This window comes from Lycium barbarum, chromosome 4 (assembly GCF_019175385.1).
Source record: "Lycium barbarum isolate Lr01 chromosome 4, ASM1917538v2, whole genome shotgun sequence".
Lineage (NCBI taxonomy): Eukaryota > Viridiplantae > Streptophyta > Magnoliopsida > Solanales > Solanaceae > Lycium > Lycium barbarum.
The window spans coordinates 136,366,885-136,392,527 of NC_083340.1; the positions used below are offsets into that span (position 1 = coordinate 136,366,885).

At 33.3% G+C, this 25,643-nt stretch overlaps 1 protein-coding gene and 1 pseudogene across 1 annotated transcript; both read right to left on the reverse strand.

Annotated features, from left to right (window-relative positions):
• Window positions 1–12,301: 12,301 nt before the first annotated feature.
• LOC132637858 (probable glycosyltransferase At3g42180) lies at window positions 12,302–13,072 on the reverse strand (annotated as a pseudogene).
• Window positions 13,073–13,658: 586 nt separating this feature from the next.
• Window positions 13,659–16,434, reverse strand: LOC132638661 (probable glycosyltransferase At5g20260). The gene is made up of 4 exons (XM_060355468.1): window positions 16,214–16,434; window positions 15,971–16,119; window positions 14,967–15,324; window positions 13,659–14,329 (listed from the first exon to the last, which is right to left on the reverse strand). Exons 1-4 carry the CDS (start codon window positions 16,394–16,396, stop codon window positions 13,661–13,663), a joined length of 1,359 nt encoding a protein of 452 aa, XP_060211451.1. The 5' UTR covers window positions 16,397–16,434; the 3' UTR covers window positions 13,659–13,660.
• Between the last annotated feature and the right edge of the window lie 9,209 nt (window positions 16,435–25,643).

Genomic DNA, 25,643 nt, shown 5'->3' on the forward strand with positions numbered 1-25,643 from the left:
ATCGCATACGAGTTCGAGAACTCGTCCTCCTTTGCATTCGGTGTTGGGCTAAAAGCCCAACAAAATCCTCCTCTCGTGTCCAGCCCCTGTCCGCAGCAATACATAAAAAATCTAGGCCAAAGCCCAATAGCATAAACAGTTCGCAGCAGTTAGGCCTTAATAAATGGGCCGAATCCATTTACTCTTTTACTCTCTTCCTTATTTTTATTGTTGTGTATTTTTATTTGCTTTGTATGACTAACGTCTTATCTTATTTTATTTTCGTAGCTTAGATGAACTTTAGCAAATTAGTGGGGTTTAGTTTAATAATGGGTAGTTAATTTAAAACCAATCAATTCCATAAGATTCATTTGTTTTCTTGTTATTGATTTTCAAGAGCATTTCTTTATAACATTTCAAGAAAAAAATTAAAATATATGCTCTATGTCCGTTCTTGCTCTATAGTTCGCGTTACAAATAATTTTCTAGAACTCACATTGTAATGCAATATATTTTCCGATATATGTAAACATAAATCCAAGTATTTATGAATATATTTTCGAGAATTATGCATATTTTAATTAAATAAAGCTAATAAAAGAGAAAGAAAACTCACTTCCTTTTGCGTCCTATTTACAAAAACAACTCTAGATGTTTTCTACATCGCAATATTCATACAATATAATTTTCATCTAAAGTTCACGTTTATTGAACCTCCTCTACAAATATTATTTCAAACAACACTATTATGCTTTTTGTTTAAAACCTTAACAACATTTATCAGTCGTGTTTTCAAAATAGCATTAGAAGTACTCTTTTATACAAATTATTATTTTTATACAAGTTCTATTTTAAATAGCATTCTCACATGGTTATCTACAACTTTAGTCATATTTACAAAACTATTTTCTTTCCTATAATACTATATTTACACTTAGCCTAACTAATCATAAGTCCGGTCGGTTAACCATTGTTAATGGGTCTTAAAGGGCGCCTAATACCTTCCCTTTAGACTAACTGAACCCTTACCTAGAATCTCAAGTTTCGTAGACCTTAAACAGAGTTAACTTTAAACATAACTTTAATAAACTTCAGGTGTCCTAATTCACCATAAATAATTAGGTGGAGACTCCTTAAAACAAAATAAATAAAAATAGGAATCACCAATATGTTATACTCTACTTTAACCCGGTTAAAAAGGGGTATGACAAAGTGTTTAGCCACGAAAAATTTCATATTTAGCTACAATGTACTTTGTAGCAATATATGCCTTGTGTTGTAGTATACTTTGTATTCCATGTGTTCTTAAATGCAAGATATGAACTTTTATGTTTATTTTCATGAACCTCAACATGCTTCCATGTTCTCTTACAAGTTATACTCTATATCTATCTTCAGTTTATAATACAATCAATAATCGTGTCTACAATCATGTTTATATAATTCATGGGCTACTAAGCCAATTATAACCATGTTCATGTTTTCGGAGTTGCACAGATTTCCGAGAAGGTTTAATACATGAAAATATATATGCCACCGTAGGATAAGAATCGCTCCGCCTAGTTAGAACGATTCCTTCATGTTTACCCATTGCGGGTTATTGGACCCATTCATGTTCATGTCTTGTATCCCGGCAAGGTACAAGATGGTTTAACTGGTCGGGCAGAGACCAGATACTTACGTGGAGGTTGCATATCGGTTATACTAAGGGTCTCCCACTTATTTTACTCATATTATATGTATATATATGTCAGATACACTCATGATCATGTTCGGCTTACAGTTTGAGTTTCAGTTCTATTATTCCATGTCCTATGTTATTTCATTCAGTTGCTTTACATACCAGTACAATTCGAATGTATTGACGTCCCCTTTTATTTCCCCAGGGGTCTGCATTTCACGATGCAGATTTACAGGACGACGAATCAACTCATTAGGACTTTGCACGTATCAACTATTGGTGAGCCCCATCTCTTTCGGTGTTCTATATTTATTTATTCCATGGCAGTTATGCAGTTAAGGTATGAGGGGCCCTGTCCCGGTAAACAATTTAGCAGTTAGACTCTCATGTCAGAGGTTTCATAGACTAGACTAGTTCAATATATCATATCAAATGTTCAGAGTCGTATAGCCAGTATTGGCTCAGTATTTATTATATATTTTTAGACTTATGATTATTTAATCTCATGTTTTACTGTCACTACATATGTTGATATTACATTCTGCATCAGTATATGCCCCATGTTGATTCAGCGAGCCATGTGGTTCGCTCGGTCATATGCAGCAAGGCACCGAGTGCCGTTTTACACCCAGGCCATGGTTCAGAGCATGACAAGAACATGCCCCAGTTTTAGCGCACCGAGGACATGACCGCAACTAGGAGGTTATGGAGGACACAGATCAGGGTAGAAGGGTAGTTGAGCATTGTCACGCTTCGTATCACTCTTAGTTTGTTATCCTTTGATTTATGCTATTATCAGTTGTGTCTTGTACTTTGGCTGTCGTAGGATTTTGTTGTAGTTATGTTATCGTTCCTTATTTCCAAACTGCTTTGTCATGGGTTATTTAGTATTTTGTCATGGCTTTTTTACTTCTATTATTTCTTTTTTCAGACTGCTTTGATTTGTTTTTCTCTGAGCTGAGGGTTTATCGGAAACAACCTTTCTACCTACCATGATAGGGTAAGATCTGCATGCGCTCTACCCTCCCCAGTCCCTATATATGAGATTACACTGGGTATGTTGTTGTTGCTTTTATTGTATTTGGCTATTGATATATATGTATATATTTGTACTGATTTTTTCATTTAAGATTTTGTTGATGGTGTTGCAAGGATGAGTGAGTGAGACTTTACTTTGGATATAAGCAAATTTGCTCAAATTTAAATTTTTTATATGGAAAAAAAATTCTTTGATTTTTGGCAGGAAATCTTATTGCCAAAGTGTGGTTCCCTTACTCCTACAACAAAGTTTAGTAATGGAGAAATGAAAGGTTGTTTGCGTCATTTAACTAATAATACAACCATCAAGAGCTAGAATTTGCACTGTTGTGAGCTTTGATTTTAACTTATAAGTTAAAAAATGTTTTAAGTTATATATGCATTATATTAAAGATAATTACTTTTACATTTTTATAATATTTGCTAAGCTAACGTACAGTGAAACTAGTTGCTCCATATGAATATACTCATCTCTACCTAAGCTACTGCGGATCCGCTTGCAAAATAATCAAAAGAAGGAAGAGGATTTTTGTTAACATGAGCATGTATCATGCAAAGATAATGCAAGCTGTCATGGTAGGTAGTTATAACTAACTACTCTAGTTGGTTAGTTAGTTAGAGTTAGTTTAGGTAGTTAGAGTCAACTAACTCAAAGAAGTCCAACAAAATGTATATATACACAAGCAAGTAGAGTGTATTGGATGAATGAAATGATTTACATGTGATTAAAGGTTCAGAAATCTTCTCTCCATAACAGAATCCTCTCCTCTCTTCTTCTCATTTTCTGTACATAAGTTAGCTTCTTACTCAAGTCTCTCCATTCCTTGAGTTCTTCCTTCATTTAGCTTAGTGATTCAAGCTCCTATCCATGGAGCTATCATGGTATCAGAGCCTCTCACGATCATAGATTAGATCGAGGTAAAAATCAATGTTCATAGTTTCCAAAAGTGCTTAGATTCGAAGCAAATCAAGTCGAGTCACAAATAAGCACAAAACAGTTAGATTTGGTGATTTCAAGTTCCATTCGAAGGAGAAGATCATGACGAATGTGACAATTGAAGGATCACAAACTCTAGGAACTGGAAACAACAATATGAACAACAATGAAAATGAATCAAATAGGAATACAAGCACTGGAGCAACAGCTGCAGCAGGATCAGTGATAGATCACACACATCCCTTGTACTTGCAGTCAACAGATACACCAGGTAGTTCTCTCATTAATATACAGTTAATTGGTTCAGAAAACTATGCATTATGGAGTAGGTATATGAGAATTGGATTGGTAGGAAAAGGAAAACTAGGATTTGTTGATGGTAGATATCCAAAGAGTAGTTTTTCTGAAGAACTGCATGATCTGTGGGAAAAGTGCAATGATGTAGTACTCTCATGGATCATGAGTGCAGTCAGACCTGGTTTACTTGGTAGTGTTGTATATGCTTTTGATGCTCACAAGGTCTGGTGTGAGTTAAAAGAAAGGTTTGATAAGGTCAATGGTTCTCAAGTATTTCATCTGCATAAGGAAATTCATACCTGCACACAAGGAACTATGTCAGTCTCAGATTATTTTTCTAAACTTAGTGATCTTTGGAATGAATTTGATGCAATAATGCCTTGTCCAGAATCAAAAAAATTCATGGAACATTTTGAGTACCAGAGACTCCTACAGTTTCTTATGGGACTTAATGAGTCTTATACCCAGGCTAGAGGTCAGATCCTCATGATGTCCCCCACTCTCAGCTTAAACAAAGCTTATTCAATGATAATTTGAGTCTGGTAGTATTGAAGGAACAACCCTCTTCAGTCACAAAGGGAGTGGAACTGGAGGTGGTCATATAGGAGGTACTGGTCCAGGAGGGGGTAGTGGTGCACCAGGTAGTGGTCACTATGGAAACCATTTGAATAAGTCATAGAAACAATTCACAATATGTGAAGTGTGTGGTTATAAGGGACATACTAGGGAGCAGTGTTTCAAAATAGTGGGATATCCACCAGGTTGGAAAACAAAGAGAAAAAATGGACCACATGCAAATCAAGCTACATCTAGTCAACCTGTAGCACACATGGCTGCAAATTCAGCACAAGCTCCTACTGCAAACTTCTTCACTCAAGACCAATACAGGCAGATTCTACAGTTGCTGTCAAAGGGAAGTGACACTGCATCACCACAATCATCTGCTAAAGCAGCAGCAACAGGTAGTATTTTAACTGCTTTGGTGTCCAAATATGTGAAAAAGGAGTGGATTATAGATACTGGAGCATCTAATCACATGACATCAAAAGTTGAAATGCTAGATAGTTATAAATCTGTTCCTGAGGCTAATAGGAATAAAGTGCACCTACCTAATGATAGTGTAGTGCCAGTATCTCATATTGGAGAGTCAAAGATATTTGAAGATCATCTCATCACCAATGTCCTGTTTGTACCAGAGTTCAAATATAGCCTCCTATCTATGTCTCAGCTCACAAAAGAACTAAAGTGCTCAGCATCCTTTTTTCCTGATTTCTGCATTTTTTAGGATCTCTACACTGGACAGGTCAAGGGGATTGGTAAAGAAGAATGTGGTCTCTATATACTAAGGGAAGGAGGATATCATCAGTCTTCAGTTCAACCTCTAAGGGAAGTTGCTAATACTGCTCACCTATCCGAGTCTAGTTCTTTGTGGCATAGGAGATTAGGACATGCTCCTGTTGATATAATAAAGAAGCATGAGTTCTTTAGACACTCACTATCTGCAGATCTTCCTCATTGTTCTATCTGTCTGTTAGCTAAACAACCAAACTTGTCTTTTCCTATCAGTAATCATGTCTCACGGTCTGTGTTTGAACTGGTGCATTGTGACATTTGGGGACCTTATAGAGTTCCTACTCATGATAATAAAAGGTACTTTGTAACCATTGTAGATGATTTCTCTAGATATACTTGGATCTTTCTGATAACCTCTAAGGCTGACACTATTGTGGTTCTCAGACAGTTCTTAACTCAAGTTAAAAATGTTTTTTCCACTTCTGTGAAAACACTCAGAACTGATAATGGGGGAGAATTCTTCAGTTCTGATTGTCAAACTATGCTTAATGACTATGGGATCATTCATCAGTACTCATGTGTGTATACACCTCAGCAAAATGGTATTGCTGAGAGGAAACACAGAACCATTCTTGACATAGCTAGAGCTCTCAGATTTCAGGCTTCTATTCCCTTGAAGTTTTGGGGAGAGTGTGTATCAACTGCTTTCTATATCATTAATAGACTTCCTTCTAAGTTACTGCAGTTTAAGTCACCTTTTGAACTGTTGTACTCACACTCTCCATCACTAAGTCACCTCAGAGTGTTTGGTTGTTTATGTTATGCCTCCTGTCCCAAAATTCCTGACAAGTTCTCTCCCAAAGCTATACCAGCAGTTCTCCTTGGCTATTCATCCACACATAAGGGGTACATCCTATATGATCTACATAATAAATCCTTGTTTGTTAATAGGCATGTCATTTTCCATGAAGACCTCTTTCCCTTTAAACACATGCAGCCATCATCTAACCCAATTTTTCCTGTCCTAGACCTACTATCTCCCACTTTGTCTGAGTCTTGTCAATCTTCCCTTCCTGCTGTTGATCAAAGTGAGTCTCCTGAACATAACTCAATTTCTACACCTCTGCCTCTTTGTTCATCTCCACAAGTTGATCACACTCCAGCCTCTCCATCTGTACCTATAGCCACCAGGAAACCACCTAGATTAGTCAAACCACCACTATGGATATAAGACTATATCACCACATCCACAAGTAATTCCTGTCTATACCCCTTATCCAACCATGTGTCCTATACTCATATCTCCCCCTCCTATAAACATACTTTGACTGCATATTCAGCTCATGTTGAACCTTCTTCCTTTAAGGAAGCCTCAGCTGATCCTCACTGGGTGCAAGCAATGCAGTTAGAAATTGATGCCTTAGAAGCCAACCACACCTGGAGTTTAGTTGACTTACCTCCTGGCAAAAAGCCTATTGGCTGCAGATGGATTTATAAAATCAAATACAAATCTAATGGGGAAGTGGAGAGATTCAAAGCTAGACTTGTTGCCAAAGGATACAGCTAACAAGAGGGTCTGGATTATGGAGAGACATTTAGTCCTGTTGCCAAAATGGTTACAGTCAAGTCAGTTGTTGCTTTAGCTGCTGCCAAACACTGGTTCATTTACCAGATGGATGTTCATAATGCTTTCTTGAATGGTGATCTTCTAGAGGGGGTGTACATGCAGATACCTGAAGGGTTTGCCAGACAGGGGGAGTCTTATAAGGTCTGCAAACTACATAAGTCACTGTATGGGCTTAAAAAGGCCCCTAGACAGTGGAACTTGAAACTAACTGAATATTTACTACATATAGGGTTTCAACAAAGTCACTATGATTACTCCTTGTTTACAAGGAAGACTGGTAATGAGACTGTGATCATTCTAGTCTATGTAGATGATCTCTTAATTACTGGTAACAGTCAACAACTTTTATGTGATACTAGAAGAGATTTAATATGAAAGACTTGGGTGAGCTTAAGTTCTTTCTGGGCATTGAGTGTGCAAGATCAAATAAAGGGATCATTCTTTCTCAAAGAAAGTATGCTCTAGAACTAATAGCAGAATCTGGTTTAGGAGGAGCCAAAACAGCTGGTACTCCTCTTGAACTTAATCAGAAGTTGACCTCATTCAAGTATGATCAGTGCATCTCAGGCACCAACACTGAGAGTGATCAAACAACAGGTAAACAAGAGCTTGAGGATAGTAGTCAGGCCTCTTCAAGTGAAAACAATAGGAAGAGTCAGCCTGTAAGTGATGAGTTGCTGCAGGATCCTAGCAAGTACCAAAGGCTGGTAGGAAGATTACTATATCTTACCATGACCAGGCCAGACTTGGCTTTCTCAGTTCAGGTGCTAAGTCAATATATGTATAGTCCAAAAACCTCACATATGGAAGCAGCACTCAGAGTCATCAGATATGTAAAAGAGGAACCTGGATTAGGCTTGTTCATGCCTTCTGAAGATGCTGATCAGTTGACAGCCTATTGTGACTCAGACTGGGGTGCATGTTTTGAGACTAGGAGGTCAGTTACAGGCTATCTAGTCAAGTTCGGAGGAGCTTTAGTGTCATGGAAGTCAAAGAAACAAGAGACTGTGTCTAGAAGCTCAGCTGAAGCTGAGTTCAGAAGCATGGCTACATGTGCAGCTGAGGTTACTTGGTTGATTGGATTATTTAGAGAGATTGGAGTAGAGGTTGAAGTACCAGTGAAGATGATATGTGATAGCAAGGCTGCAATCCAAATTGCTGCCAATCCCATATTCCATGAGAGAACCAAACATATAGATATTGATTGTCATTTTGTGAGAGAAAGGATCTGTCAAGGACTACTTAAAACTGAGTATGTGCATACTGATGATCAACTGGCAGACTTGCTAACAAAGGGGCTAGGCAAGGCACAACACCAGCATCTACTCAAACAACTTGGAGTGATGAACTTGTTTAAACCATGAGCTTGAGGAGGAGTGTTAACATGAGCATATATCATGCAAAGATAATGCAAGCTGTCATGGTAGGTAGTTATAACTAACTACTCTAGTTGGTTAGTTAGTTAGAGTTAGTTTAGGTAGTTAGAGTCAACTAACTCAAAGAAGTCCAACAAAATGTATATATACACAAGCAAGTAGAGTGTATTGGATGAATGAAATGATTTACATGTGATTAAAGGTTCAGAAATCTTCTCTCTATAACAGAATCCTCTCCTCTCTTCTTCTCATTTTCTGTACATAAGTTAGCTTCTTACTCAAGTCTCTCCATTCCTTGAGTTCTTCCTTCATTTAGCTTAGTGATTCAAGCTCCTATCCTTAGTCACCCGCTTCGTCAATTCACTGCAACCAACACTTTCCCATTTACAACAATCTTTTTCTTCGCCACCCCAATACGAAAAAGCAGTCCCGTTAGGGTAATTGAGTGCATCTTTGAGTTCCAAAAGAGCATTTTTTTTCTTCTTCCAAGCAACCTAAGCTTCCATGAGCATGAAGAAGCACATGCAGCAGAAAAACACATAACCACAAAATTGCTAAGAAATCTGCCATGCCTGAAGACTAATTCTATCTCTATCTGTAGTAATTTCTTCATACACCATTATCATTATCATCATCATAATATGGTAAGTAGTAGTAAATAGGAATTATTATTTTATTTGAATTTCTGGTCATAGCGATGGTGAAATTTTGGAATTGGTTAAGTCGATTGAGATGACTAGTAGAGCTTCGATTTTGACTGTTTCTTTAGGTTGAAGCACTCAGAATTGGAAAAACAAAAATCATCACAGCCGGCAGAGGAATTTGTATTATTAAACTAGCAGAGGAATGGACGGCAGCAAAAAGTGTATAATTAAGGAATGAGCTGAGAGTAAACTGAAATGGCACATTAACTGGTCCATCCCAATTTACCTAATATTATTTGACTTGACACCGAATTATAAAAAAAAAAGATTTTGAAATTTATGGCAGTGTTAGATATTTGTGTTACTATAAATCGTAGCATCTCATAAAGTTAAATTGTTTCTAAATAATAAGTTACCTCTGTCTCAAAATATTTGTCGTCCTTATTAAAAATACATGTCTCAAAATATTTGTCGTCCTTATTAAAAATACATGTCTCAAAATATTTGTCGTTTCATTTAACCAAGATAAAATTATGTTCTCCATCCGTCCCAAACAGATTGTCCTCTTTTGACTTGGCACAAAGTTTAAGAAATAAAAAAAGACTTTTGAAATGTGTGGTCCAAAACAAGCCTTAGATATTTGTGTGGCTGTAAATCATCTCATAAAGCAAATTATTTCTAAATATAGAAAGAGGATAATCATTTTGGAACAGATTAAAAAGAAAAGGAGGATAATCTTTTTGGGACAGAGGGAGTAGTTTTTTTCTATTTTACCCTTGTATTAATTAGCAACATCTAAGAGGTTCTCATCATTGATGAAGTAAATATTTATTAAGGAGAGATTACATGATGAAATATGTCAAGGTTAAAATAGTCAAAATGCTACCCTTATAAATATTTTTTTAATGAGCGTATAAATGAAACACATGACAAATATTTTGAGGCGGAGGGAGTACCATATGAATATCCAGGGTCTGTTTGGAAAACCACCTGGTAATTGGAATGGACGTAATTACTAGGGTAGTAATTACACAGCCTAGTAATTATATAGTATTGTAATTACAACGACGTGTTTGTTTGTCATAATGTAATTACAGTGTAATTACAAGCGTGATGTTTGGTTGCACAAGTGTAATTACACAGTTTGTTTAATTTAAAACTAAAATTTAATTATCAAAAATTTAAAATTAATATTAAAAAATATGTGCCTTTATAAATGATATTAAGTTAGTTCTTTAATAACATGTTGTTTCTTGAAAATATATTAATTAATAATCATATATTTGTAACTAATGCTGTAAAAAGTAATTGATATATATATTTTTCAAATTAATAATATTTTAAATTTAATTAATTATAAAACTTAAAAGCAGACTCTTTTTGTGAGAACATCATGGATGAAATGTTTGCCAATATTTATAAATATAATGCCATAACATTATTCAAATGTTTGACAAAAAAAAAATCTATCAACTGTAAGTGAAAAATAAACAACATGCAATGTGAAATAACAAGTCAATAGTACTAAAATAAATAAATTAAAATTTAAAATATAACCTAAATTCAAAATCCAAACGAAAAGTTTAACAGAATGCTCTTATGTCAAATTCCAACATGAGTAAGTTCCAACATGACTTAAGTAAATATAATTCAAAAGAAAGGAAAAATAAAGTCTATAACCTTATTTATAATGAAATTCTACTTTAATAACGTTACTCATTATATGTCAAGTTTGTTAATGACTCATTTTTTTTAATATTAAGAAGTGTAGTTTCAAAAATTATAATAATAGCACGGTTATGTTAAATTAATAAAATAAAATAAAAAATATGAGTAATTACATGGAACCACAAGAAGCAAATGTTGGGATTGAGAAGAAAGGAAATGAAAGAAATAATATAAAAGAAAAATGTATTTTACAAAATAAAAATTATTAAAAAGTAAAAATAAAAAAGAAATTAATTAGAAATAAAAAATAAATTAAAGAAAAGAAATTAAAATAAAACAAAAAATAAAGAAATTAAAAATTAACCCTAGAATTAAAAGGTGTAATTACTTGATCAAACAAACAGACTAAATTGTGTAATTACACTTAATTCCAATTACCTGGGTGGCTTTCCAAACAGGCCCCTAATTAATTAGTCTTACCTCTTTTAGTCAAGGTGAAAATAACTTTGAAATTTTGTACCTTTTACTTGATAACAATCACCGGACCAAGTCTTTATTGTCCACTCTTAACTTCTTTTAATAGGGTCAGATCACCTTTAATTTGTTATAATGATCTAATTAACACGACGACCGCACGAATGATTTTCGACGACCGTACCAATGATTTAAGGATTTAATTTACGTAACATGCACGGACAATATTATGTGACATAATTCACATCGATTGGTTAAGAAGACAAAGTGACTGTTGATTTTTCAAAACTAACCATTGAGAATTATTAGGATTAGGTATTAGAAAGTTGGATATCAAATTTGGAGTCATTTGAAGTTAATTTGGATCAATTTTAAAGCAAAAATGTTCTGGTAAAATTTCTATGCAAATCCTGACAAGCTGTATTGACTCTTGATTTGTGAACAATTTGCACAAAAATTAGAACACAAAGTCTGGAGTTCTGATGATTCGTCTGGACTCGTGGCAAGACTTGTGAATAATCCATTTACGACAATCCATTTCTTCGCCGCCCCAAGACGAAAGAGCAGTCCCATTTTGGGTAGTTTATGGCATCTTTGAGTTTCAAAAGAGCAGTTTAATTTTTTCTTCCATGAGCATGAAGAATCACATGAAGCAGAATCCATAACCGCAGAATCGCAAAGAAATCTGCCATGCTTGAAGACTAACTTTTGAGTAATTTCTTCGTACAACATTATGATCATCGTAATATAGTAGTAGTAGTTGTTGTAGTAGTAAAAGAGAATGCCTTTCGATATTGACTGTTTCTATCTGGTTGAGGCACTGAGGTGGTCTATTGAAGAAGAATTGGAAAAGTTTGCTCAGTTGCTCATATTTTACACCCGAAATTTAGGGAAATAGCACTTTTGTCTCTAAGTTATTGGTAAATTTCGCTTTTGATCCTTGTGATATAGTAATGATGGTGTTCTGAAGGATTAACTCGGATTTGCTACTCAGCTGAAAACTATAAATGCGATACTTCAAAACTGGAACTGACACAATATTGCAAAAGTGGCCGACCTTGCCCAATTTGACCAAAGCCTTGATACCGCGACTTATGCATTACTCTATATATAGAGATGCAAGGCTGACAAAAGTACCAAAACAACGACAATATACAACATTGGGTATTGACAGCTTCAATAAGAACTCATTCTTGAACGAAAAACCAAAATTTTTTAAACAAATTTGGTTATTCGAAATACATCAAAACAATGAAATGCATGTGCAAAGACTAGTTAATACAATGATCAAGTAGCAAGTTTAAAATTAAGTCTCCTTAGCCACACTGAGTGAAGCACATTGTAAATTACATCATATTGTTGAGCAGGCCTATTCACTTTAAAATGCCTTTGCAATTTCCTCACTCTTTTATGCAATTTCAAGTATTTGCTCCAAGAAATTCCCTTCAAAATTGTCTTCAATTCTGGTATTATCTCAACTGGAACATTGACTGAAAATTGACTCCAATCAAGAACATCACTAAATGGCAAAGAATAGTGATCATAAATTATCACTGGAACACATCCTGCATAAATTGCTTCACTAATTCTTGGACTTGCAACTTCATATCCACTTGGTGCTAAGCAAAACTTATTTTGGCCCATAAATTTTGTGTAATTTTGACCCTCTGGGAGGTGCCCGTACACACGAATTTCATCGTCTTTTTTATTTTCCCAGTGTTGAAGCTATATTTCTCTTATGTAACCATGTGATCTACCAGCAAAAAATGCAACAATCGAGCGATTTTTCGGATTTAGGCCAAGGTCTGGTGGTGTTATATTAATATCTGGTAACCCATAAATCTCAGGCAATGAGACATCTCTTGTGGGTTGAAATCCTTCTAAGGTATTGGCATTGCATAACACTCTGATGAAGTTCTTGAAGAGCTTTGGATTTCTACTGGAAATATCTGGTGCCTGAAGTGAGTTTTTAAGTAATAAAAAACATACAATGAAGGTAAAAAATATTAAAACGATCAGGTTACCTAAGGTAATTATAGGTAAATCTACGGTAGACATTAATTAATAACATAATAAAAATATAGCAAACTTGTTAAAATAGGTTAAACTACATTAGTAAAAATTTACGCTATAATTGATATAATTTAAATCCTTAAATGAATGGAAGTCAACTAGATTTGAACCAATTAATATGGGTTGTGGTGGGTAAATTCATCCTTAATCAAAATTTTGGGATCTGAGTGCTAGTTTGAAGTTGCCTTAGGTAAGAAGCTTCACATAAAAATTATGTATATATACATTATGCCTACTAATTATTGTTTATTGATAAGAGTGTAGGTGAAAACTATGAAACACGTCTGTGGTAGTTCAAAATTGGAATTGGCACAATATTGCAAAAGTCGCTGGCCTTGCTTAATTTGGTTTAGACCTTGATGATGCGACTCATGCATTACTCGATGGATATAAAGGTGTAAGGCTGACAAAAGTGCCAAAACAACCATAATATACGGCACCAAACACTGACAATTTCAATAAGATTTCATTCTCGAATTGAAAATCCATTTAAAAAAAAAAACAAATTTGGTTATTCAAAGTACATTTAAATGATGAAATGCATGTGTAAAGACTAGTGAATACAATGACATATCAAGTAGCAAGTTTAAAATTAAGTCTCCTTAGCCACACTGAGTGAAGGACATTGTAAATTACGTCATATGGCTTAGCAGGCCTATGCACTTTAAAATGCCTTTGCAATTTCCTCACTCTTTTTTGCATTTTCAAGTATTTACTCCAAGAAATTCCCTTCAAAATTGTCTTCAATTCTGGAATTTTCTCAACTGGAACATTGACTGAAAACTGACTCCAATCAAGAACATCGCTAAATGGCAAGAAAATATTATCAGAAATTATCACTGGAACACATCCTGCATAAATTGCCTCACTAATTCTTGCACTTGCAACTTGATATCCACTTGGTGCTAAGCAAAACTTGCTTTGACCCATTAATTTTGTATAATTTTGATCCTCTGGGAGGTACTCGTGCACGCGCATTTCGTCGTCTTTTTTATTTTTCCAGTGTTGAAGTAATATTTCTCTTATGTAACCATGTGACCCACCAGCAAAAAATGCTAGAATTGATCGATTTTTCGGATTTAGACCAAGGTCTGGTGGTGTTATATTAATATGTGGTAATCCATAAACTTCAAGCAATGAAATATCTCGTTCGGGTTGAAATCCTTCTGAAGTATTGGCATTGCATAACACTCTGATGAAGTTCTTGAAGAGCTCTGGATTTCTACCGGAAATATCTGGTGCCTGAATTGACTTCTCAAGTAAATCAATTACTGCATGCAATCACAAATAAAAATAAAGGAATTTCCAACAGACGTCTTCATCGGAAATATGGGATTTTCGATAGAAAGTCCATTGCAAATATTCCAACTAATATCGATTGGAATTCCATGGGAATGGGGTGTCAATTGACTCTACTCGGGCAAGAGTAGCTCCACCCCTGTTTATACTCAAACTAATTATTGAAACAACACGTTCAGATTTGGAAAAAAGGGTGATAAATCACTTTTAATTTTTCATAAAATGCAAAACATTTTGCACCCAAGGATAAGACCTAACAGTCAATTAGATGAGTGTACTGCAAATTTTGGAAATCAAGGTTCAAATTCAACATAGAAAACAAAAGTAGTATTAGTAGGTAATTTGATTTTTTTTTCTTGGTGCCTGCATACTTACTTCAACATCACTTAATCAACAACTCCGATCCCCTAACTAAAACATTACACAGAGATTTGGAAAATGGGGTGATAAATCACTTTTTTTTAAAAAAATATATATATTTTTCACCCACTGCTGTGACCTAGCGGTCAACTGGATGAGTGCACTGATAATAAATATGTGAGACCAAAAGTAGTAAAGTAGAGGGAAGGAAAAAAATTACCCAATCATGGCAAGAAACCAAGAAATGATCAGCACCATTGCTTCTATTCCAATAAGGATACTTGTTAGCAATAACATGAATATAATCCTCAACAACCCTTTGAATCCTATCTCTAGAATAATTGGTGATAATTGGCAAGTAAATATATTCAACAATATATGTGACACTAATTGGTATAAAAAATGCATGAGCTTCGTCAGGATGTGAAGCTAAAAAAGGTCTATTTTCACTCTCCATTTCACCAATAAAATGACCTTCAATTGCATATATATTTTTCATTGGTCCATTGTGTACCATTGGCAAATCTCCTTCTTTGTAAGTCCACACCTTTAACCTCTTCACCATCTCAATGTGACTCCTGTGTTAATTAATGCAAGATTTGTACATAAATAAATGAAACACAAAGGGCTTAATATTGTTTGAACATATATGTACTGATTAAGTGAGAATCTCATAAAAATCAAAAGGAGGTTTTATGTGATATAGTTTGAAATAACATGGAATTTAAAAAAGAATAAATGATGAGTTTTGAAACATGTGGTGTCAGACGTGTCATAGCATTCGTGTGACTATAAAACTTTTGAAACCTATGGCTTTAAGCAATATATTTGTGTAGATATAAATGTTTCTTATTAAAGGTAAAATGAGAAAATTCAGTTGTTTTCAATTATAAAAGTGTGTCATTCATTTCAGAACCGACCAATAAAGAAATCATGTCACATAAACTGAAATAGATGGAGTATCAAAGATTAAGCTGTTATAGAGCATGTTGATTTTCTTTTTAAAAAAATGAATTATATAGTAACCTGAAAAATAAGGCAAATTACATTCTATAACATGTAATCTACTATGCACTAATAGTGTTATATAAGTTAAATCCAGCACAAATACATATTTTCTCCATAAGAAGAAAGAAGTACTACTAGCATTATAGTAACAGCATTAGCTTATAGAAACAGTAAAATTAACTAAATTAATCGAATGAAATGTTCCAATAAACTTACTGATGAAAGGCATATGAGTTTCTATAAATAGATCCATTTGGAATGAACCTCTCTTCTTTATCAGATGTATAATTTTTCGAACGAATAGCTTTCCAAATTGCTGCTCTCGCTCGGGCTAAATCTTCTTCAACTTTCTGTAAACTGCTCTTCTGTTAAATTAATTCAAAAATAGTGTTAAAAAAAAAACAGAAATATAAATGTTTGAAGATTGTTGATATAAACTATAAGAAAAAATAAAAGTACCTTAGCATGAGTAGCAAGATTTTGTTCTTTGTTGTTGTTTAATGGAGGGGTTTTTGAGAAAGAGAAAAAAGTAATGGAATTATCAGTTTGATAATTCAAAAGTGAAGATAAGTAGAAGAAGATAATAAGAAATGAAAAAAAGGGAAATAATGAGGTTCCACAGCTTGAATAATAAGCACACATTGCTAACTTCTTTAGTTAATTCGCTATGCTTTGAGTGATGAATTATGAAGATGAAAGCAAATGACACTACTCTATATATAGTCTAATACATTTGCTTAAATAATATGTCTCTTATTACCTTTCTTTGCTTTTATTTTATTTTTTTTAGTTTAATTTCTATATTTACACAATGTAATTTCTTTTACACTACCTGGAATCCTAAAGGTAACTACAAGTACTGTCAATAAAATAAAAAGTTGAAAATACTTAGTAACGTAGAAAATAAGGCATAATACATAAATAAGCCTTCAAATTTGGCCTCAGCTGGCAAGTGTGTCCTCAAACTTTGGGCATGCACAAGTAGGCACCTCAACTTATATAAAGTTAAACACGTAAACACAAATGCTGACATATCACTGACGTGAGATATAAAATTAGGAGGTGTCTAGATGATCATTTTGTAAGTTGGAGTATTCAACTGACAAAGTGGAGACAAGTTAAGGTGTCTGCTTGTACACACCTAGAATTGGAAGACATACTTGTTAACTGAGATCAAGTTTGAGGGCTCGTTTATGTATGATGCCAAAAAATAAAGCACTTTACTATAGCTACAAGTTAAAATACATCGATTTTCTAAAATTCTGTAACACATAAGTAAATATAACTTAAATTTTTTATTAGTTTCTTTTTTCCAGTAACCATCTCAAGTCCCCAGTTGGGTTCTTGAATTTATTGAGTTTATTAGTTTATATACAATGACAGCGTTAAAAAAATCCACATTAGGAGCAATTTTTAACTTGTTATGGCAAGTTCGTGCCTTCCTATGGGTAATTTTCTATGATTATCTTCCAAGCAATTTTATTTATATTTTATTATTAGTATAAACGGTAGAAGTTAAACAACGACAACAATTACATATCAACCCCAAGCAAGTTGACATTTTCCTACATTAACAGGTAGAAGATAAAAAGTATTAATTATGCATTTAGCAGACAGTCTCTGGAGATGATGGAGTTGGAAGAGGCTGTCGTTGGGATGAAGAGTTCCACCAAGCTAGCTGCAACTAAGGTCCAGGCCAATAACATGACCCGTTAACAAGTCACAAGTAACGTCATCCCAAGTGCAGCAATCCTTACTCTCATTCCAAGATGTTTTTTTCGGGAAAGAAGTAGAACACCCATAAGAGTGGAAGACAAGCCAAGCAAAAGCTTCATTGGGAGAGCAAAGATGATGCAGAGATGATGAAGAAAGGGTTTGACTTAGAAAGACAAAACAGAGAAGTGAATATAAGAAAAAGAGACTTGCCATTTTCTTTTATTTCTTTTCAGCAAATAACAAAATGTTTCTTACAAAATCAATTATCAGAATCCTTACGTCATCCTTGTTCACAAGAGAGTTGACTTGGGTCAATATAATTAGAGATTGCACCCTTGCATAAGGCACACTTCAGAAAATTTCTACAGATTCTTGTAACAAATTTCCAAGATATTTAAAACTATGAGCTTTTGGTAGTTGGGGCTTTTAGAGTTCACAAGAGAGTTGACTTGGGTCAATATAATTAGAGACCGCACCATTGTATAAGGCATACTTCAGAAAATTTCTACATATTCTTGTAACAAATTTCCAAGATATTTTAAACTATGACCTTTTGGTAGTTGGGGCTTCTAATGTTGAATACAAAAATTAGCAACCAAAATTGAATGAAAACTTTGAAGCGTAAATAAATTCAATATCCTTGAAAGAAATATTGTCCACATATTTAGGGGGTAAATTTCATATATGGTCACACAACTATGATTTTTTTTTTCCTACCAAAGGCACTTAAGTATATTTTCTAATACAAAAGTCACAAAACTTTCCCTTACTAACACAAAAGTCAGATATGTCGGAAAATTCAACTTCCCGTGGGTGATAAGATTTTACTACTATTTTATTTGTTTTTAAATTTTACTAGTTTATTTATTTTTAGTTTAATAGAAAAAATATAATTAAAAAATCCAACCCGACTAAATCCAAAACTCATGTCTCACCAGTAATAATATTTTACTCTTTGTTTTTTAAAAAATAGGTCTAATAAATACAAATTCAATTAAAAAGAACTGATCTAACCCGAGCCGGACAAAATTCATATGCAAAATCAAAACACTCTTATTCTTATTTAGAGTTTTGCTTTATAAGAAGCATATCATATGTTGTATATCAACCATTTTGCCAGTTACAATACTAAAACTGTGAATAAATTTTTAAAATAAAATTATGACAAAATTTTTACTTTCAATACAAGTAGCAATAACTATTAGTCCTTAAAACTCAGTTTCTCACTCCGCCCTCTAAAATTCCTTATTGTAAACAGAATAAGATAGGCATGAACTGATTTTATATTCTTGTTCCCTAATAGATACTTACGTTAAAGTAGACAATAATTTAAAGAAGGTATTTGAACAGGAATGGCTGGATCAAGTGAAATTTTGGAGTCTCTAATTAAAAACAATAATAACATATCTTTATTCTTTTCATATGAGAATACGATTTTATATTTTATAGGAAAATATAATTGATATAGCATATAATATGTTTCATATATAGCAAAAATCTAAACCAGAAGAAGAGTATTTTAATTTTTGCATATGAGGGGTTATGAATCGGTTCTTTTAATAGAATTTGTATTTATTAGACTAATCTTTTTTAAAAAGAAAGAGAAAAAGATTATTACCTGTGAGATTGGAGTTTTGGATTGAGTCGGGTTGAGTTTTTTTAATTAAATTTGTAATATTTATTAAATTAAAAATAAATAAATAGTAGAAAAGTTAAAAATAAATAAAATAGTAAAACATTATCACCCGTAGGAAGTTGGATTTTCCGGCATATGCAACTTTTGTGTTATAAGGGAAATTTTTTGTGACTTTTGTTTTAGATAACACAGATAAGTGACTTTAGTTGGGAAAAAAAAGGCATAGTTGTGTGACCATATGTGAAATTTACCCCATATTTAGGGGATAGAGACAAGTTTGTTCAGGATCACTCAAAGACAAACATTACTGCAGAATGAAAAAGAAGACTACTAAAAAGCGTCTTATTTCTGAACAAACATTTAATTACTAAAATTCAAAATTCAAGTTTCGAGTACTACCAAAATCTATTACCAAAATAAGAACGAAAAATAAATAGTCTTTATTTGAATGTCCAATCTGGACAGCACCCACGATTTGTACATGTAAATAGAGGCTTTTTGTAAAATCTCTTAAAAATTGGAAAACAACTTTAAACTAATTCTTCCAATTTTAAACAACATGAGTGATGAACACTTCAGGAAAAAAAACAAGTTCTGAGAAATGAAGAAAAAGAGTGTGTTGGGAATCCCATGTGTGGTTTGGGCCTACCTATTCTTTAATAATTATACAGAATTGCTCAACACTCCAGACACTAGTGATATTTTCAATTGTCAAGTTTAAATTTTTTGATAAGCCCTAAATGATATCAAATTTGATATGCTATTTGCATATTAATGTTTGTTTTACAACATGGTCCATCATTTTGAAAAACTAGCACTAACTAATTTGCCCCAACTAGCACTAACTAATTTGTGTCAAGTCAATTTTCAGAAAGACTCTAGTCTTAAGACTTGGTCGCTAGTACCAATCATACAATAATTGTCTTGTTCAACTTAGAATTAAGAGCTGTAATAGGAAAACGTAGAAGCTCGGGTACAATACAAAGGAAAGAAGGTTTCCTTTAATCCTATTCAATGGCGGATCCAGGATTTCACGGTCCTGGGTGCTTTCCTTTAATGACAAATGACGGTCGTACAGAAAGGCAAATCAAAATAGAGAAAAATTACTCTATATAGGTTAGGAACTGATAATTTTTCTCTTCTTCTTTTTTCTTGGGATTTTGCCACAATGAAGTTAACAAATTAGAAAGGAGAAATAAAAAAAAATAAAAAATAAAAAAAAGCAAAGTAAGTAGTGAAAGAAAAAATCAACTGGTAAAAATAAAAAAGAAGAACATGCATTAAAAGAAATTAAGAAACAAAGCAATGAGACATAGAAATAAGAACCAGCAAGTTTCCAAAACAACCTTAGTGGAGGGTCGAACGCTAACCTCACGCGAAAATGGAATTTCACATTTCACTTTCAAACCAAAGCACCCATCAGCACATTTGTGGTATAGGTGCTTACAGATTCTATATATCTATTTTTCACATTTTTATATATAAATATATACATTCCGACACAGGTTTAATGGTTGCTTGAGCACCGCAATTTTCTATGTGGGTCTTCCCTCATCCTATTTATTAGGTTTTGTCAGTGTAGGCAGCGGTGGCGTAAGTGTTTGCGACCGGAGAAAACAACTTAAGTAGAAAAATGGGTTAATTTTTTTTCCAGGTGAAGATGGAAATCTGCAATAAGATTTTAATTGAGTTGATGCATATAGTACCGGAAAATACTACCAACACAACACACCAATCGGCTTACCAAAAATCCAGCTGGGTATAGTTGTTTATAGTACCTGATTAATTAGTAACCAAAAAAAAAACCCCTAAATAATATGTTATAATTATTGCTGATATATCATGATCTTTAGATAACAAATTCTTCTCATAAATGACAAAGGCTTTGATTGCTAAAGCAAAGATGTTGCACAAAGAGAGAAACTAGATATAGCTTCACTAAGTCAAGTGAGAAAAGAGAAACAAACAATAAAGTCATGATGTGTCAAGTTGTAAGAATGCCACATAATGCAATTTTTCCATGGAATATGTACAATCATAAAAAGTGTGTGGAGCTGGTTAACAATATCATGTGGAATTTGGAGGTCATTGAACCAATTAGTGGTCCATGGATGATGTAGTGCTGGTATTAGGCAATCTCTTCTGCAGTGACCTTTCAAAGGAAAGACACTTCCAAGCACTACATGAGGTGGATTTCTACTTCAAAATTTTCTTATTGGGAAAATGTTATGCTAATTGTATGGAGAGAAAATGAGCTACATCACAACTAAAGAACTTGTGGTCCATGGATGAGAAGTGACTTCTAACAAATTTACAAGATTGATTATTCAGTTGTCGTCCAACTTGTTAGTCATATTTTTGAGTATTCTACTAGACTTTCGAAAGGATGGAGAAGACTTAACAAACCAATACTCCCTTTATCCTAATTTTCTCTAGTGCTGTGTTCGTTTCGAGGTCATCTGAATTGATTATGTTTGAGCAGCAACATATGTAAGGAAGGGATGCTAAACACCCAACACGGGTTCGGTAGGAATTTTCTATGCAGTGCGCATTAGCAAGACAGTGGATCTACTTAGAGTATATAAGAAAATATTGCTTGACTAAGTCAAGTGAGAAAAAGACATATTATGTAACTTCAATTCCTTCTCCATCTACTTAGAGTATGTAAGAAAACTCAATCTTTCTTTTTTCTACAAAAAAAAAAATGATGCAAAGGTTGGGATTTGAGTAAAAAATCATGGTTAATCTAATAGGATAGTCGGGTATTCAATAGAAAATAAAACGATCTGGCAAATAAAATGGGTTACTTTGATCCAACTAGCACCAATTAATGTGTGGACGATAACTTCCAAGTCTCAAGTCATTTTGTATAAAGACTCTAGGGGTAATTTTTTATTGCTAGTACATGAAACCTTATAATAATTGTTTCGTGAAACTTTGAATAAGTCAATTTTAGGCCTTGGAGTGCAATTTTGTATTGAATAGACTGATACCGCAAAAATTTATTTCAAGAATTGCTTTGATATAAATTTTACTTTTGATCGATAACTCAGTATAGACCAAAACAAATAAAATTATAAGAGACAAGAGATGGTTTTGCATCAGAACAATAAAACTCCTAACTTAGGATTACCATCTAATTTCACGACAGAGACTGACTTACACCAATATTAAAGTTGACGATGGCACCATGCATAATGCACACTGGAACGAAAATTTCTGCAAAACTAGTGGTCCACAGACAAGGATATTCAGTAGGTTTCCAGAAGACGTTTCAAAGAAGAAAAATTAGACTAGGAAGACTCCATCAAGATAACTAAAAACTGATCAGTCAATGGTCCCGCGAGAGAGTAGAAATGTGACTGCAGACCAAATTCTACTCCATATACATTGGATTCCAACTTGTTAGTGAGATTGAACTACGCGTAACACATACTTCAGAAATTTTCTACACCTTCATCTAACAAATTTCCAAGATTGTGATGGTTTTAGCCGTCTTTTCTGTTGTCTTCTAACTTGTGAATTAGGCTCAAATTGGATTGAATAAGAGCTGCAATACGAGGACTACTTATAAAGCACGGGCACAATCTTTATAGAGTACAGAACTGATCGAAATACACTTTGGTCAAATTCAATTTTCAGCGTTAAATTACAACACAAAAGAATCTTCATGAAAAGGAAAAAATAAATAAATTAACAACATGAAAAATGTATCTTGTAGTTGTTCACAACTAATTACATGATAAAACTTTACAACATTTACATACAAACTGATAACTCTACTACTTCCATTTACCTTTTTTTTTTATTATTATTTTTTTTTTTTTATAGTGGGAGGTATAAAGGCATCAAATTTTGAAACAGCATGCTAGACATATTCTTAGTTTAAATTAAAGGCCACATCCTGTGTTATAAAATTGAATGATTCTCCAAAAAGGCACTATTTTTGGAGGATCTGACACGCACCTGACAACATTTTCAAAGAGTCCACTATAGTCTAGGTATTGTCCATAACAAAAAGTGAAATTAGTAACTCGAGAGATAAAGTAGATTAACTATCTGCTACAACAAATTAAAATACGTCGAATGTATAAAAATCATTTATATTATCGATGGGTATAAGTTAAATCCTTTTTTTAAAACTTATATACATTACACTATACATTTTTTTACACAATGGGTATTGTTTTTAATTGCTGTATCAAATTCCTATCTTATTTTTCAAGTTACCGATTAGTTATGATCGAATATTATTAATTTTTTAAGCGACCCCATTATTTACATTATTACTTTATTCGTATATAGAAGCTAAACAACAACAATAATTATGTCTCAATCTCATACAAATTGGGGTTGATTATACAAATTTTTACGGACCTTAGAAGTTAAAAAGTTTATAATAACGTAACTTTTACAACATTGACAGGGAGAAGACATATAAAATTGAACCCAAAATTGAAACATGAATAATTATTCATCTTTCGACTGAAAATTTCCTCTAAAACGCTAATATTATATATATATATATATATATATATATATAATTTCCTTAAACAGGAACAAAATATAAACAGTATCCTCAAATCATCTCACCTTTTTAAATTTCCCATATATCTGGTTGGATTCGTCTGCTGTATTAAAGGAGGAAGATAAAAAGTATTAATTATGCATTTTGTACACTGTTATAAAAAGAAGAGCAGACAGCTTGTATACGATCTATATAGAAGTTTGTGTTTAAAAAGTATTTATTTATTATCCATACTATAACAGAGAAAATAAATAAAGCTTAAGATAGTTACTACCAGAAATTTGTGTTAGTATCTCACATGTGAATTGAGAAAACGCGTACATAGTGATACGAAATTACCAAAACCTAAAACGTAATTGGCAGCTCATTCACTCTAGTAGTGATTTTGGTTAAAATATTAAGTACCCTGTGAATATCTATAATTGATTAGTGTTACCACTTTTAGTCAAGGGGAAAATGACTTTGAAATATTGTACCTCGATTTAATCACTGGACCAAGTCTTTACTCCACTCTTAACTCCTTTTAATAAGGTCACGTCATCTTTGTTATAATGATCTAATTAACACGACGACCGTACCAATGAATTAAGGATTTAATTTACGTACATGCAACAATATTATGTGGCATAATTTGCATCGACAAGAAAGTTAAAAAGAAATAAAAACTTTTAAAATTTATGGTTTAAAACATGTCATAGCATTTTTGTGATTGTTAAACTTCTAAAATTTGAGGCCTTAAACATGCCATAACATTTATGTGGTTGTAAAAACTCCTCATAAGGGTAAAAATGAATTGTTTAAGTTGAATTGTTGAGCTTGATTGGTTAAGAAAACAAAGTGAGTCTGTTGATTTTTGAAGATTTGAGTTGAATCTAACCATTGAGACTTATTATTTGTATTAAAAGGTTGAACATCAAATTTGGAGTCATTTGAAGTTAATTTGGACCAATTTTAAAGTAGAAATGTGCTGGTAAAATTTATATGCAAGTACTAACAAGCTTTCTTGATTTGTAAATAATTTGCATAAAAGCTATGACACGAGTTGTATTGGAGTGCTGATGATTCGCCAAAGACTCGTTGCAAGACAAGTCTTGCCCATCCATCAAAACTTCTTGTGATTTGTCAGGACTTGTGAATAATTTTGAATCAAAATTAAGACATAACTTGTACTAATGTCCTGATGATTCGACAGGACTTGTGGCAAGGCAATCTTGGTCCATGCATCAAAACTTCCGACGAATTGCCAGAACTTGTAAACAATTCGTTCCGAAGTTATAAACCATTGTACTAAAATCCTAACAATCTCTTAGGAATTGTGGCAAGGTAAGTCTTCGTCCGTCCATCAGAACTTCTGGCAATATGCTAGAATTTGTGATCAAGTTTTGACCCACGAGCTATTTTTGTAAACTTATTTAAATAGGGTCAAAACTTAAACAGATGCGTTAAAATAGCCTATACCGAAATTAACGAGCTTGCTACATTTAAAGGGGGTTCTGGGCCAGGTTTTGTTATCCCTAAAGATTGGCTTGAATAATCTTTTATTTGGCCCAAGTGTTCTTGAACCATGCCTAAATCAAAGCCCAAGACATTTATAGATAATTGAAGAAAGTTATTTTGAAATTTTGATATAGCTTTACCCCCAACACCTTACTGTCAGAGAGAGCTGGCGTCAAATGCAACCACCTCAGAAATTTAAGTTTCACTCTATCCAAAATTTAGAGTATTCACTTCAAAATAAGTATGTCTATAGATATTTTAATTTTTCTTTGTATATGCATATATTATATTTGAGTTGAAAATAATGAGTTCAGTTGAACATGTAAAATCTGGTCTAAAACTACCTTTTACATAGTTCTTCGTACGTAAAAAAATATTGGTCCTTTATGTATCAAAACATAACACATTGTATCAAAATGCATCAATCTCTATCTATTGTCACATCCTCGTTGGGTCCAGTAGTCCAAGAAAATCCTTGCCGCACAGTGTGTCAATTCACCAAAAAATAACAA

Excerpts from the sequence above, each read along its gene's own strand:
- LOC132638661 (XM_060355468.1), bottom strand. The coding sequence starts at position 16,396 with ATGTGTGCTTATTATTCAAGCTGTGGAACCTCATTATTTCCCTTTTTT. Across the intron at positions 16,120-16,213 it reads ATCTTGCTACTCATGCTAAG|AAGAGCAGTTTACAGAAAGT; the intron begins GTACTTTTATTT and ends TTAATTTAACAG. Across the intron at positions 15,325-15,970 it reads AACTCATATGCCTTTCATCA|GAGTCACATTGAGATGGTGA; the intron begins GTAAGTTTATTG and ends TAATTAACACAG.